Source organism: Hyperolius riggenbachi, chromosome 6 (assembly GCF_040937935.1).
Source record: "Hyperolius riggenbachi isolate aHypRig1 chromosome 6, aHypRig1.pri, whole genome shotgun sequence".
NCBI lineage: Eukaryota > Metazoa > Chordata > Amphibia > Anura > Hyperoliidae > Hyperolius > Hyperolius riggenbachi.
Window position 1 is genome coordinate 381,138,628 of NC_090651.1, and position 17,167 is coordinate 381,155,794.

Here is a 17,167-nt window from a genome sequence, read left to right on the forward strand (position 1 = left end):
GCACGACTAGTGACTGCACCCCTACAGAACCTGTAGGCAAGTGTCCAACAACAACATTAATCTGGTATAGCTCAGAATGCAGAGCTCTATGTGGTACATGCTCTGAATCCTGGCTAGAGCAGCCTGCATGGTTGACAAGGGGTTAAAGAGTCAGGGGGAGGACAAGTGTGTGTGTGTGTGTGTGGGGGGGGGGGCTCCACACTTTTCATTTGCTTAAACATTTAGATAATCAATATAAAACTCCAAACTCTGTATATGTTAAAGCACGACTTCCAACTCCGTTTTTTAAAGGCCGAGGCCCTCACACATTTTTGATGCAGTTCAAAGTAGTTGATGGGTCTGAATAAGGAAAGGTGGGGTTCATCAACAAGAACACTTTTCTCCCTTTCCCAGTCCACACTGGCATGGATATGACCCTCAAGGACTGGAGTTTGATACCTTTGAATTAAAGTGTACTGCAAAACAATGTCATTTTACTAAGTTTAATAATAATTTATGCTTTGAACTTTGTAAAATCAGAATAAAGGGGAAAGAGGCTTCCAGAGAAGAGACAATGCATTAAAACAAATTAAAAGAAAAAAGTAAGGTGACTTACCTCAATCAAGACAATTTCATGTATTAATAGAATTTTATTGCACTGGCCAGGTTTTTTTTTTATAACTCTTAGTTGAAACCACACCCTTTTTTTTCTTATATAAGACGCACTTTTTCTCCCCCAAAAATAGGAAGAAAAAGTGCCTGCGTCTTATATTCCAAAGGCAGGGAATCCCCGACTTCAGAACCACCTGCCGATGCCAACCGCCGATCCGCCGCATTGTCGGGGACTCCCTGCCTTGTCCCCCTGTGTGGTCTGCCGGTCCACTCCCCCGGTAACAATAACTGCAGAGCAACTCACCTTTCTATGGATTCCAGCGCTGTGTAGTCTGCTGTGTGGTCCCCCGCCTCCAGCATGTCAGCTACACCTGTAAATGAACAGTTAGCACAGAGACACTCACCTACACGGTGGCAGCCGCGGCGGTGGCAGCACGATCTGCAAACATCTCTCCCGGGAGGCTTCCCCTAGTGACGGCTCCTGCTAATGACTCATTGAGTCATGGGGAATGACTCATTGAATCATTCACAGGAGCCGTCTCTAGGGGAAGCTGCGCGGCTCCCCCTAGTGACGGCTCCTTTTAATGATTCAATGAGAGGAGCGGGAAGGCTCATTAGGACCGAGCCTTCCCTCTCCTTAGGTGAGTATCTGACTTTTTTATTTTTCTAGCGGTACCCATTGGCTTTAAATATCAACAGTATAATCTATTCTGAAAGCACGTAGGAGCTTCATGTGACATTACCCACAAGCCAGTGCATCAAACCAAGGTTGAATTTTAATGAGCCTAGGATAAATATCATTTAGTGTGCAGGATTTTTACTTTTTCAGCTGGATTTCCATTGGCTGCAGGACTCTTTCCCCTCTGAAGACCGGGTTGTCTCTGACAAACTTGCCATCAGCTTAACCCTAGTGTCTTGTTTGTTTCCACCTTACAGTTTCTCTTTAAACATTCACCTGCTCCTAGTTGCAACTGTGGCAAGAGATATTTGATTCTGAAAATAATTTCTTGCTTAGACCAGATATTGTTGATGTGAAATGTAATGAGGTTTATGTCATTGGCCTCAATTCACTAAGCTTATCTCCTGTCTTTAATAACTCTTCTGAGCTGTTTCTACAGTTATCACTATGGTGATAACTGTAGAAACAGCTCAGAAGAGTTATTAAAGACAGGAGATAAGCTTAGTGAATTGAGGCCATTGTCAGGAGGGCGGGGCTTGACTTTACATTGGTTTAGTCCTTTGATTGTTTGTATCTTTCCTCCTTAGTGCAAGCTATTAGTACAGTGAAAAATGGCCTGATATGCCCAGCGTGCTTCAGCTTAACAAGCTACGCGTGTATACCGGACACAACAACCCACTGCACGGGCAACGAGATCGAGTGTGCCACATATTCCATGCACAACAATTCAGGTAACTTCATGTGTAGATAATAAGTCAATAGTATCAGAATCACTTTATTTTGCCAAGTACAGCAGGAGCTGTAATCGGAATTTTTTGTAGTTCACATGGCATAGACAGAGTATGCTACTCAGATAAGAAGATCCATGGACACCAGCTCTGCAAAGCAGAAACAACTTTATTTAAAGGACAACTTTGTGAAAAATTGCAAATTAAAAAAAAAAAATACATGTAAATGTAAAATGTAGATTTGTTCCAGAGTAAACTACACTAAAAAAATACTTTTACTTTTTTCCTATGCAGCTGTACTTATAGTAGGTAGTAATAATCTGATAGTTTTGACTGGTCTATCTCCTCATGGAGGGATTCTTAGGTACTTCCTTATTTACAAAAACGCTCGGTCAGTGATTGGCCAATCATAATTAAGAGGGTGTACTAGGCTTTAGGGTACATACACACAACCAATTTTGATTGGCCAATGACACTTTCATGAAGTATCTTGAATACCATGAGCAGATTGTGTAGGTTATCTCTCATGCTTCTTGGAAATGGTAACATTGTGTAAGTATTGGTCAATCAAAATCGGATGTGTATGCACCCTATGTGCTACCTTGTCTTCACCAAAGGACTCCACAATGGATGGTGGCATGCTACCCTTACAGGGAAATAGATCCTTGCTTAGGCGCATCCAAACGTATACAAGCTTACACAAGCAGCTTTATGCGTATAGTTAATGGTACTTTAAGTTAAGATTATCAGTAGAGATGTCGCGAACCTACGATTTTCGGTTTGCGAACACCGTTCGCGAACCTCCGCGGAGGGTTCGGCTCGCGTAAAAGTTCGCAAACCGCAATAGACTTCAATGGGGAGGCGAACTTTGAAAAATAGAAAAAATGATGCTGGCCACAAAAGTGATGGAAAAGATGTTTCAAGGGGTCTAACACCTGGAGGGGGACATGGCGGAGTGGGATACATGCCCAAAGTCCCGGGGGAAAATCTGGATTTGACGCAAAGCAGCGTTTTAAGGGCAGAAATCACATTGAATGCTAAATTGCAGGCCTAAAGTGCTTTCAAACATCTTGCATGTGTATACATCAATCAGGGAGTGTAATTAGAGTTCTGCTTCACACTGACACACCAAACTCACTGTGTAACGCACCGCAAACAGCTGTTTGCGTAGTGACGGCGTGCTGGACTGGTGCGCACCGTGGTCAGAGTGTAGGCCGTGGCAGTTTTCCAGCCCATATGGTCGCCGGGCTGTGGTAGCTCAATGATAGAACAGTGACTGTCCAGCTGATCAAATTTGGTCTGTCCACAATGAAGCAACAACCTTATTATCTTCTTGTATGTAGGTAGGCATAGGTAGGAGTCCCAGTATAGGTAGGTAGGTAGGCATAGGTAAGAGTTCCAGTATAGGTAGGTAGGCATAGGTAGGTGCCTCAGTAGTTAGCTAGGCATAGGTAGGAGACCAAGTATAGGTACGTAGGCATAGGTAGGTGTCCCAGTATAGATAGTTAGGCAGGGCCTGGCTGGCACAGTAATAACAATTACCAAGGTCCAGCTGCAACAGATAGGGCTGCATAATGTCAGTGTCAGTGAGCATCACACACAAAAAAAAACACATCAGGAAAAAATTAGCTCTCAAAAGAGCTGTTGAGGGGTGCTAATCAGCCAGGAGCACGCCAAGAGCCTAACTAATCTTTTCCTAGGAGAAAAAATCTGCAGCAGCTCTCCCTAGTCTGTCTATTTGCAGCAGGCACACGAGTGAGTGTCATGGCCAGCGAGCCTGCCTTATATAAGGGGGGATGGGGCTCCAGGGCTTAGTGTAGCCTGAATGGCTACAATGTGCCTGCTGACTGATGCAGAGGGTCAAAGTTGACCCTCATAGTGCATTATGGGGCGAATCAAACTTCCACAAAAGTTCGCCTTCCCCAAAGTTCGCAGGCGAACCCCCAAAGTTCGCAGGCGAACCGTTCGCGACATCTCTAATTATCAGACCATGGATGCTAGTTCAGTGATTTAGTTAAATAAAACCGTACAGTCCTGTGTTATAAAAGTAATGATATTCATTCAATGCAAAAGCTGTAGGTATGTTTTTTCCTATTCTATACGACAGTGCAAAATTGATAAACATGATTGTAGCCAAACTTAAACGTTTATTAATAAAACAATGTGATAGACAAACAGTTAAAGAAATACTTCAAAGCAATATACTATATGTCAGGACCCAACTCTGTAACAAGCAATCAGAGACAGAATCTGACGGTTTTCAACCATATTGGGAGGAGGAGCAGCCTTATGTTAAGGATAAAACAAGGTTTTCACCCTCCTCCCCAGCTTGCAAAGCTCGCCAACCGCTAGCATTCACCTGCGGATAAATCTGCTAGCCACCATACACACACAGACTCCCGGCCATGCTGCCAGAAGATCTATCCCTGACTATGGCAATTACAACATTTCATGCACTGATGCTAAATTAAACACGCTCAGGCTGGCAATCACCGCTAGGTTAGCCTCGTCTTCACATCCAAAAAACTTCAGCACGGCACACAATGCAACTTCACACAGGTAGCAATGAAAACACAACCGAGCATACAGGTGAAGCTCGAAAAATTAAAAGCCCATTTATTTTTGCCCCAAAAGTTTTGTTTTTCTTAGCATTTTAGTAAGGGGGCTTTTAGGACCATTGTAGTCCCTTACACACTCCAATGAGTTCTGGTTCACCATGAGCTTGCTGGTTAGTCTGTACCTCTCGGTGTTACAAGCCCTACTGCATAGAGCCAAATTAATCCATGCCATGCACTGATGAGGATCAAACAATCCGAAACAGTCTGCATGTTGGATTATTATGGCTCTGTACAAATTAACAAGCTGACACATCATTGCATTCCAGCGGTTCTGGAGGTGTGTTTAGCTGCTAAGGTTACAATGGTTAATTTGTATATATTCAGCAGTGATGCACTGGGAGACATCTCAAGCTCACTACAACCTGAATTATCGCAAATTCTTTCTGTTTTAGGAAAGCAAACTTTTGTTTTTCTTTCCATTTATTTTAGTAATTCTGCTTAAAAGTGAAACTAATGTATGAAAGGTGTTTTAGATGCAGGTGTTTTAGATGAATTAGATGATTAGAGTCTGACACTTTGAGCCGAGAATATTGAACATTTTCCCATTATTCGAATGATCTGAGAATTAGATTTTCGGGCTCTCATAACCTGCAAGCCATAATCATCATGATTATAACAAATACAGGCTTGAAATATCTTGCCTTGCATGTAATGAGTCTATTTCATATATTACTTTAACCTTTTTAGTTGAATTACTGAAATAAATTGACTTTTGCCTGATATTCTAATTTTTCGAGTTTTACCAGTACAATACAGGCACTGGTATCTCCGTACTCTGCAGGCTCTCTCTAGGAAATGTAAATTCTCTGCTTAGTACACAAAAGACTAATGTATTAAATACATATTTAATATTGCAAAAGGTAAAGTAGGGCAGGAAGTATATGTACAAAAACAAACTTGTCAGTGACACTAGTAGAAAATAGATAGAATAAATGCAGCAATGGTATATAGTTAACTTTTAGTAATTTAATTATTTTGCTTTCCTTTTTTTAGTGACCTCAGGACCATACATAATAATGGTGGGATGTACCACAGCAAACCTATGTACGGCGCCAATTGGAGTCATGTCATCCATCGTTATTGGGAACATCGTGGAGAACATCACATGCTTCAATCCCACTGGCCAGTTTGGCCTCAGCACGACTACAGTTCCAACAACTCCTGCAGCAACCAGTGAGTCTATTTATACTTGTGATCCTTTCACAGAGAATGGCGGCTGTTTCCCACTGACCATAATTTTCAACGACTAAATGAGATCAGATGTTGGGAGGTTTTGTGCAGGATAGTACCCAGGGGCATACCTAGAGGTCTCCGGGGCTCCCAGCGAAACCCTTCCCCCTAGATCAAAACTCTGTCAGGGCCCCAGCCAAATGCCTGTACCCCTATCGATTTAACATGGCAGCAGAGGGTGATACATTACCAGCCTCCATCCTAGTGATGCGTCCTCTTCATCTGTTCAGCTGCACTGTACTGTCTATCGACTTGTGACTCTCGTCTCTGCTTGTCACGTGACCTATTAGGGATAGGAGCCACAAGCAGATAGACAGTGGTACAGCTGGAGACAGATGGATGGAGGATGTGTTGTTCTGCTAGAAGCATGCTCCACTGACGTACTCTGCAACTAAACAGGAGTGGGCTCCACAAGACCCCCGTGTTGGCTGGGGTCATGGGGGGTATTGTTACACCCATGATATCACGATAATAAGTACATCAGTAATATTAGCAAAAACTGTCATCTTCTATTCTCACATTAACCTGTCCACTTTTAACTCGTAACACTAACCTGCTAACTAAAATGCTAAACTCCCCGCCCCTCCCCTCCTAGCGCTAACCTCGCGGCTCTTCAAGCCTTATACTAACAATAACTACCACTATAGCCTCGATCTTTCACACGAGCAGTTGATAGGCAGTGAAATGCCTCTCAAATTCTCACGACTGCTTGCTGCTGCCTGGTAACTGCTCACAGCTGCCTGGTAACTGCTCACAGCTGCCTGGTAACTGCTCATGGCTGCCTGGTAACTGCTTACTGAGCACACAGATAAACTGCATGGAAATGGGCCCTAAGTGAGTTCAGCTACAAAGTATCCATTGTTTCCATATAGCCGGACCCATTCCCCATTGTTTCTGCCCTTCCCACCTCTCAATGCACTCAGCTATATCATTGCTGTTTGGGGTATTTTTGCAGCACCCATGCCATATCTAAGCACCCGGCACCCTTATAGCTGCAGATTAACACTGGGGTATATGGGGGAGCCAATCTACGACAGACACATGCTTCATAAACAAATTGTAATATTTGCAATTTTTTTCAATGATTCTATTCAATCCAATGTACATTTTCATAATTTTTTAAGGAGAGAAAAAAAAAGTCAAAATTAGATTGGAGTGTTTAATTTTGATCAAATTGCCACTTCTCTTTTTGCTTTAATTTTTAAGGTAATTTGGTAATGTCCAATGACAAATGACTGAACTTAATCAAACATTGAAAATTATACCAGAAACCCACATAATGCAAGGCATTGAGACATTGACATTGAGCTTTGTCAGCTGGATGGGTGTAGTTGACTTTTTTTTTTTTTAATTTGTGATTATTTCTTTAATATGGTTTGTATGGATTTAGAACTCTCATACATACTAAGGAGCCCATTTCTATAGTAAGTATAAAATATGTTTTTTTTTCTGTTTTTTTTTTTTTTTTTTTAGGTTCTAGTATCTTCTGTGTCAGCTGCAGTAGTGAATCTCAAGCGTTGTGTTCAGGGCCCCTGATACAATGTCCTGCTGGAGAAGTCTGCACATCCACCTATACTGAAACCGTATGTAAGTATATCACATGGTAGATTATCACTTGTCATCTTCACAGACAAAAGCACCATCCTCTATTACTTTTAACTCTAAAACCACAATGACAAGGTTGTTTATATTTAACCCTTTAGCAGCCAATTTATTAAGAGGCTTGCAAGTAATCCAGGCCAACTAATTTTAGCACATTATTTATTTATTTATTTATTTATTTCTTACATGTTACATTTCCCTGCTTCTAATTAGTACTGCTGTAATGTGTATTTATGGCCAGTTGTCACTATTGGGCAGTGTGAGACAATCAGATGACTTGTTCTTTCAGTTTCTATATTTTCTGCTAGGAGAGAGAGATCAAAGCATTCAAAGAATTTACAGCACAGCGAGTTCTGCTGACTGAGGTCAAGAGTAGTGCACTTATCTCAAACGAGATAACTCTATAGAAGCTGCCAATGGGTATATATATTAGTGGATAGAGGAGGAGATAATGATAAAAAATCATAAAGAAAAACTATTCTTGAATAGTGATGAGAATACATTTCACACAGTAGTAATTACAAAGTGAAATTTGCAATTACAATGCAAATCCAAACACAACATTTCAAACTATTGTGAATTTAATTTTGCAATTGACCATAATAAAATGTGTTATTTCACATTGACTCATAATTTCCTGAAATAAGAGTCTGTGAAAGTGATCTTTACTTTGATGGAAAGAAATTAACCAATACATTGCAACTCATATCTGGGGGGCACCCTTTAAACTAACTCCACAACTGGCGACCTCCACATAGGCCTAGACCACATACCCTCTCCTTACCGCCTAGAGATATCACAGATTATATGCGCCACTCGCCACCAAATTGTTTCTGACTGGAATACCAGTAATCCTCCCCTACTCTCGCTTTAGCAAATGCTAATATTAACATGGAAAACAAATTCCGATGTACTCACGGTGACCATAACTAACCCAAGTTATCAGCTAGAAGTTGCTTCTCATGTTTTTGTTCACAATGTTAGTCCTTAACCCATTTACTTTACCAATATTTCAGGCTTGCAGGACTGGTTTAATTTACTGTTCATGTATAAGCCAATTGTGAACATCAGATTCTTAATAATTGTACTGCTTTCAAAATATTGGCAATAAAAATTGAATGTTTAAAAAAAAAGAAATAAAAAAAAAGAAAATGATCTTTACTCATGCCCATTGACTTTAATGCTTTGGTGAAAAGGAATTTTCGCATACAGGCCTGTCAATTTTTGCACATATACTCAGCTATGTTAAAATATGTTCAAAATACTTTAGTGAATTCCGTGAATGTCATTTGTGAAATTAACATGCAAAATCATAATTATAATAAGGATTGTAATTGTGAAAGTTAAATGAAAATTCTTTGAAGGGAAAATTATTCATTTCAATCAACACTATTTGCGAACTCAAGAAAAAAAGAATGATTGACAGGGTTGATGGTGAGGGTATCACAAAACTTAAAGTAAATATGAAGTGAAAATAAACGTATGAAATAATGAATTGTATAGGTACTACAGATAACAAATACAGCATAAGTAGTAAAGAAAAAAAGTCTCATACTGTTTTTCGGTACAGGAAGAGTTAAAACACTTGAGTTCTTATCTATGCAGAAGAGCTTCTCTGAGATATTTGACCAACTTGGTCGAACTCAGTCCTGTTTTCTGAAGCACTTAAACAGCTAAAAAAAAACAGTGAGAGACAGCTTGAGATAAGGGTTTACTGCTGGAACGTTCAAACGGTCATTAGCTCTGCTCTGTTTTCTAGCTTAAAATACAGTGTCGATTCTAAACTGCAAATAGGACGGCATGATGTATTGTTAGAAATGAAGCTATATAACTGAAAATAAAAATACAAGACTCTTTTCTTTGTTACTAATGTTCTATGAATTATCCATACTACACATACAATTCATTATCTTATCAGTTTCATTTTGGTTCAGTTTCTTTTTAACGCATTAATAACTTGGCCTTATGCATTTTCCTTTTTGCATACTACCTGCTATGCTCCAGACTATGGTCAAATAATCTGGACGTTGGTGAGAGGATGTGGCAAAACAACAGAATGCAACCAACCCAAGACTGTGAGCAATCAGTTTATGACAGTCAGTATGAACACCGGCTGCTGCTCCACTAGTGTCTGCACCCCTACAGAACCTGTAGGTAAGTACCCCACAGCATGTATCTATTAAAAATAATATTGTGAGAGATCAGGAACTCTAGTAACCTTCCAGGAAGAAAAGAAGAGGGAAGGGCACACAGAGAGCCATCTACACTGTAGAATGCCTAATTCAATTGAGAAAGTAAGAATAGACAAAGAGATATGTAGCTACTGTATATACTCGAGTATAAGCCAACCTGAGTATAAGCTGACGCCCAACTTTTACCTAAAAAAACTCAAACAAGGATTGACTCTTGGATAAGCCGCTAGCCAGTAGCCATTCTTCAGAAAAATCATATCCACTATTGATTGCATTAAATAAGACAGGGGACCTACAATTTGATCTGCTTCTTTACCCAGCTTGATCTATCATTTAGTACACATTGCCCAGTTCTACAGTCCTGGAGTTAGTGCTGTGTATTTTTGGCTCTATGTCATGGTGGTCATTGTGTAATGTCTTATGCGGAGTTTCTCCCTCTTTATCTAGTTCTTGCAGACCGACCTGTTCTTCAGGTAAACAGTCAGACCACCTGTTGTTCACATATGGGTGTCTCCCACATTCAGATACCTACTGATTGGAGCTTGCTCTGCCTTTATCTATGAATGCTCAGCAAACCATCAGCCCCTGCTAGCTCCAACACTTATCCCCTAGCATTACCATTGCAGGAAAAAGATTCAGGAGGCAGCTAGGAATAATACATGCTAGCGGTAATTGCTGTGTAAGCCCCGCCCCCCCGCCACCATTGCCATGTGCAAAAATGGAATCTATGTGATAAAAATCTCTGTTACCCCCCTGCGCCGCCAGATCGTAATGTTACAAACCTTCCATGCTGCCTCCGTGTCCCCCGTATGTCCCTGCCGAAGTATGCAGCTATGCAGAGCAGCGTTCGAGTCTCCCTTGCTATGCCACGCCGCTCGGATGCCTTAGTAGTGTCAGCTGCAGGCTCATTGTTATAATGCCACTGGAGGGCATGGCAACGGCGGCGGGGGGTGGCGCTTATGCGGCGATTACCGCTAGCATGAATTACACACATTGCGGTGCGCTGTGTACGGGGGTCCCTCAATGACTTGACTCGTGTATAAGCTGAGACCCCCACTTTTAGGCCACTTTTTTGGCCTCAAAAACTTGGGTTATACACAAGTATATACGGTATTCAAAAACCTGTGTTGTCTATTAGCAACCACCAGCAGGAAGGACAAAGACATTGAGTCTTATTATGATTTTTAGTTGCAGTCGTAGTCCCAAAAAAGTTAAATTATGTGTGGCATAAAATATCCGCTTGCCATCAAAGGTGCAATTCTACTACAAGAAAAATAGGAAGTACTCAATAGTAATAAAATTATTAAAAATAGTTTAAAATTGGAAAGCAAAATGTTGGCTTACCTGCATCATCCATTCATCAAAATAACATTTATTAATCACTAATATGTACTTGTGCATAAAAAAAGACTATAACATTTGTTTCTGTGGGTAAGCCAACATTTAATGTGAAAAGAATTAACAACTGGGTCTCGACCTGGATTTGTGCAATTATAGCTTGATTTATTAGTAGCACAGCCATCAGATAGCACAAGTGCTATCTAGTGGCTGTGCTAACTGCTAATAATAAATCAAGATATAATTGCATAATTCCAGATCGAAACCCAGTCCTTTGTTCTTTTCACGTTGGATTTTTGACACCTGTTGCTGGGATCCGGGTGTTGGCCGGTTGACTCCCTGGTTGAGAAAAGATTTGTGGTCTGAGCGATTGGGCAAATTGTTTTTTTCTGGGTAAGCCAACATTTGCCTTCTAAAGTCTAACCTTTTGCCAGCCATTTTTATATTTAATGCGCACTGCAGCGGCACACTCTTTTGCGCCTCCCCAGCACGCCAGTGTGCAGGAGGCAGCCTAATGCAGAGAGACACAGGGGACCCTTGATATTTACCTGATCTGGATGCAGAAACAGCTCAGCTCTTATCCCGGCCCCGAGTTATCATACATGAGATAACACAGATAGGCAGCTAAAAGGTCAAACTTTTTATATAACTGTCAGGAGGTCTGGGTTTGACTTTGTGAATATAAAAATCTTTTTCCTTCTCTTGTGCTTTTTTCTTAATCGTGTTAACATTTCTTTAGTAATCTGATTTTTGTGTGTGTTCTTTCTCTTTAGTGCAAGCTATTAGTACAGTCAAAAATGGTCTGACCTGTCCTTCATGCTTCAGCTTGACAAGCTACGCATGTATACCGGACACAAGAACCGTGTGCACAGGCAACGAGATCCAGTGTGCCACATATTCGATGCACAACACTTCAGGTAATTTTCCATCTGTTTAAATAGTCAATATAGTGTCTATAGTCCTATTCATAAATAGAGCTTTCCTAGAGTCCTACAGTTTAATTTTGTGTTTAAAGGCTAAAAAAGTAGGTTTAATATTTTTAATTTCATAGCTGAATGTCACAGTCTTTTAATGTTCGATGAGTGTAATAAACAAATTACGATTTCGCAAAATTTCACATACATTTTCGCAATTACGCTTATACGTAATTATGATTTGCAAATTTAATTGATGTCGTGTAGTCATTCAAAATTTCGCATGAAATGTCATGAAATTTTGCGTAATTTCTTGCCGACTTTAGCAGTGAATAGCAAAGCCCTCTTATATGCTACTGACACCAAAATTGCTAGATATGTTAAGGAGAATTGTGGGTACAAGTTAAAAAAAGAATTTTGTAAAAAGACCTTGTGGTTTTTGAGAAACTCGATTTTAAAAATGCAAGTAAAAAATGTTTTTTAAACTTAGAAAAATGACAGTTGAAAAACTATTTTTCATTGCATTTTTAAAATCCAGTTTCTCAAAAACTACAAGGTCTTTTTGAAAAATTATTTTTGTGACTCATACCCACTATTCTGCTTAACATATGTAGCAATTTTGGTAGCAATATCATGTATGGGGGTTTTGCTATTAACCTCTAAATTCGGCATAAAACTATGCAAATTTTCGCAAAAATTAAGCAAAAAATTACACAAAATTTTGAAATACTACTATCACGTATGAAATGAATTATGATTTTCTCTGAAATTTTGCATTTTGATTACAATGCGTAATTGCGAATTTTGATGCAAAATTTCACACATGCGAAATTTCGGCCCACCACTGCACATTACCCATCTTGAACTATTGACTTAAAAAGACTTATGGCTTTTAATGAATTATCAGTGAGATTTACACCATATAGTTTGACTTCGGTCTAATTAAAGAGAAAGCATCATTTGAATAGCTGAATTCTAAACTTTTCAGTAGGTAAACTGAACCCGGCCTAGATCTATGTAGGCTTGGGACTGTACACACACACATTTATCTCTTGTCACTTTAGATACACTTTAATTATTTTGTATTTCTTTTTTAGTGACTTCAGGACCGTACATAATAATGTTGGGATGTGCCACAGCAAACCTCTGTACGGAGCCAAATGGAGTCATGTCCTCCATCGTTATTGGGAACATCATTGAGAACATCACATGCTACAATCCCAGTGGCAGCTTTAACATCAGCACGACTACAGTTCCCACAACTTCTGCAGCAACCAGTGAGTCTTTTTACAAAATCAGGAAATCCAGAAGCCCTCCCTAGTGAAGGCATTACATTTGATTGTCTGAAGCAATAAATAATACTTATGCAACTACTGGTACTTCAACAGTTGTCAATATTCATTACATGACACATATGTAATTCATTACTATAAATGAATGTGACCATTTGACTTTGCCACCATATTCATGTAAAATGATAAGTATTATTATTATTATTATTATTTATAAATACCAATCTTTAAGTGCTGATTAACAGGGATGGCTCTGCCTAGGAGAACCCCTGGAAAAGCATGTGATCAGTTGATAGATTTGTAAGGCTCTGATTTGCTGGTCATGATCATGTAGTAAAGCAGGAAGTCATCAAACTGATCACATGATTCTTCCCGAGTTCTCCTAGGCACAGCCATCCCTATTAAATAATAGATTTACTTATAAGAAACAAATAATGGCAAAGCCCCCCCTCCACTCCCCAAAGCCTGTATTCAAACCATTGACAAGGGGCTCATCCCCACTTACTTACATTTCATTAATGATCCCACACCAATCTCTTTAAAAATGTCCTATGCCAATATCCTCTGGACCTTGGCAGAAGATCTCAACTGAACAGTTCTGCCCATGTGTTTCCCGCCACCGGCACTTGCTATACCCAAGTCTTTTAAGGGGAGCCCCGCAGACACATTTAAAGATGTGGCATTGTAAGGGAGTAATCCTTGTGATGCCCTTAACAAGTGCTGAAAAGCTGCATTTCTGTAGATTTTTTGGTAACTTTATCAAATAAGCTCAGAATCAAAAGTTTTTTGATGATTTGAAATGAACATTTAAAAACCTGTCAAGAAACTGTATTTCCCTAGATAATGAGCTTTAACTCATTGCTAGATGCATGTAACACATGTTTTTAAGTACTGTACATACCTTTAAAGCAGACCCAAACCAAACATTTTTTTAATTCAAAATATTTAGCTGCACCACTCTGACACATACAAAGATAAATAAACACTCCTTCACGCCTATGAGCATTTCAGTGCATGCTTTTCACCCTTCTCTTTTCATAACTAGGGTTACACAGGTGGCAGCCGTTACATCTGAGCTTAGTAGGAGGTTTTAGATCATGGGTGTGTTTGTTATCGGCTACCCTCCCTCACAGGGGCGTCGTCTATGTGAAATCTCACACAAGCTGAGATCACCTCCCCTGTGACATCATCAGTAGCAGCCTGTGTTTTGTTTTTGTTTTTTATCTCCTCCACCAATGTGATACATTCTGTCCCTGCAATATGAAAGGAAGGGAGGGATTCCGCCAATACATGTAAAATATTTTATATTTGTCATCATGTAGCTGAAAAAAGGCTGCTATTTATTATTATAAGTTAGAAAATAGATTTTATTTTTGAAATCTTCTATTTTTAATTTGAGTCCACTTTAATAGTGTTTTTGCATACGCTTAACCTCTTTGGCGGTAACCCCAAGTCAGGATCGGGTTGGAAAAAAGAAGCCAGGAGCGGCAATCCCGAGCCTGACCTGGGGAAGTCGTTGGGAGATATGGACCCTAAAATCTGGAAATAATCATACCACCAGGGAGGCTAATAATATTTCTCATTATTCATTAACTAATTATAATTTAGCAGATGCTAAATCACCATTTATGCAGTAATATATAAAAGAAGTGTTTATGAAGCATGTTATTTATCATGTTCTTTTTTTCAGGTGCTCGGATCTTCTGTGTCAGCTGCAGTAGTGAATCTCAAACGTTGTGTTCGGGGCCCCTGATACAATGTCCTGCTGGAGAAGTCTGCACATCCACCTATACTGAAACCCAATGTATGTACATCGCAGTGTAAACTATGCATTCCCAGTTTAACAGACAAAAGCAGCATCCTCTAACTTTTACTTTTGAATTTAAAAATAAAATGACAATTTTGTTTTCAGGCAAATCTCTCTTTTTCTCCTAAGTGATACTTTCAAAGTTGAAAATAAAATGCCCTTTAAAGAGGATCTGAAATGAAAAAACTAACTATAACAAGTAACTTGTCTATATATCTTATCTAAAGTTTAGATGGTTTACACAGCAAATCTAGCTGCAAACAGCTTTAATAGAATATGATTATTTATTCTTATGATACAATGACAGCAGCCATGTTGTTTGTAAACATTACACATAGGCAGGCTTATCTGCATCTTGAGCCATCGACCTAATCCCCCCTCCTCCTCCCTCCTCCCCCCTCTTCCCCTCTGCCTCTGAAATCAATGGCTAGTAACACCTCCCCCTCCTCCTGCCCGGACTGAGCTCCCATGAGCCCTTGCTACTGCCAAAGCTCTCTGAAAACCTGTGGGTGTGGCTTGTTTAGTTTATAGGGAATTAGAGTATTAAAACGAAAACAAAAAAGTATTTGGCTTGAGGAATGCCCTATAAACAATAGGAAAGGAACACAATTATGCAATGTGTAAAAGTTCACCTCAGATCCACTTTAAATCTCTAGCAAGAAAGAAAATACTTAAAGTAGTTTTGAAAGTACTTTTTCAATTGCAAAGTGCTGAAAAGTTATTTTAAATAGAATATTAAAAATTATCTCCTAGGAGAAAACACAGATAAAAAAACAAATTGCATGTGGACCCTTGTCAATAAAATGCCCTTTAAACCATCAGGACGCAAGAAAATACACAAAATATTTTTGACATTACTTTTTCACCTTGTTTTTGATACTTTTTCAATTGCAAAGTGCTACCAAGTTCTTTTAAAGGTATCTTGTAGGAGAAAATCCAGGTGAAAAAGTTAATCGGATAAGGACCATAGTGTTAATTGTAATGTGATGATATTACAGAACACACCACACTCATAACTTTTTGTAATGTGTTTTTCTTTTCTTTTTTTTTACTACTTGCTATGTGTCAGACTATGGTCAAACAATCTGGACGTTGGTGAGAGGATGTGGCCAAACAACGGAATGCAACCAACCTAAGACTGTGAGCAATGAGTTCATGTCAGTCAGTATGAACACCGGCTGCTGCTCCACTACTGACTGCATCCCTGCAGAACCTGTAGGCAAGTATCTCTAATCATTTATTTAATGTATTTAACTATCAATGTCTTTATAGTGTCCTGAAAAAGTAAAACATAAAAATGTTCTAAAATAGTTACTTTACCGAGCAAAGGTTTGTAAAAATGTAGTTAATCATGGCTTTGGAGTGTCTGAGAACGTATGCCTTTGTTGCCTTATCTACTCTGCATCTACATTTGTAGAAATAGGTTTTAGCTTTGCTGCACTGAACAGGTTATCTACTGTATAAACGTGCATTATATCCTCTAGAATACTCAAGAATGAAGACCATAGACAAAGATACTTCTAGTGCATAAAAAAACCCCTGAATACCTAATGGTACAAAGTTATAATACAAAGGGCTCGATTCACAAAGCGGTGCTAACCCAGTTAGAGACTTTAGGGGCTCGATTCACAAAGCGGTGCTAACCCAGTTAGCATGCCTAAAAGACTTTAGGCATGATAACCATTGCACCATGCTGGTGAAAAGCCAGTTTAGGCGTGATAAGTTTAGGTGTGATAAGTTTAGGTGTGATAAGTTTAGGCATGCTAAGTTTAGATAAGTTTAGATCGCTTGCAAAGTCCCGCACGCAAAGCAGCGCCATTAAACTTTATACAAAGTGCACCAGTCTTTGCTAGCGTAAAACTTTTGATCAGCTGTGCACTGCGGTGCTAACACAGTTGGCGCTTAAACTTATCATGCCTAAACTTATCACACCTAAACGTATCATGCCTAAACTTATCACACCTAAACTTATCACACCTAAACTTATCATGCCTAAACTGAGTTTAGGCATGATAAAGGGCTTTTCACCAGCGTGCTAACTGTTAGCACCGCTTTGTGAATCAGGCCCTAGGCGTGATAACCATTGCACCACACTGGTGAAAAGCCAGTTTAGGCGTGATAAGTTTAGGTGTGATAGGTTTAGGTGTGATAAATTTAGGCATGCTAAGTTTAGATA

The 17,167-nt window shown here is 39.5% G+C and overlaps 1 protein-coding gene across 1 annotated transcript; it reads left to right on the forward strand.

Annotated features, from left to right (window-relative positions):
- Window positions 1-404: 404 nt before the first annotated feature.
- On the forward strand, window positions 405-16,224 carry LOC137522297 (uncharacterized). The gene is made up of 9 exons (XM_068242328.1): window positions 405-429; window positions 1,858-2,001; window positions 5,610-5,789; window positions 7,320-7,433; window positions 9,453-9,602; window positions 11,752-11,895; window positions 12,990-13,169; window positions 14,875-14,988; window positions 16,061-16,224. The coding sequence occupies exons 1-9, from the start codon at window positions 405-407 to the stop codon at window positions 16,222-16,224; spliced, it is 1,215 nt and encodes a 404-aa protein (XP_068098429.1).
- Window positions 16,225-17,167: the final 943 nt, after the last annotated feature.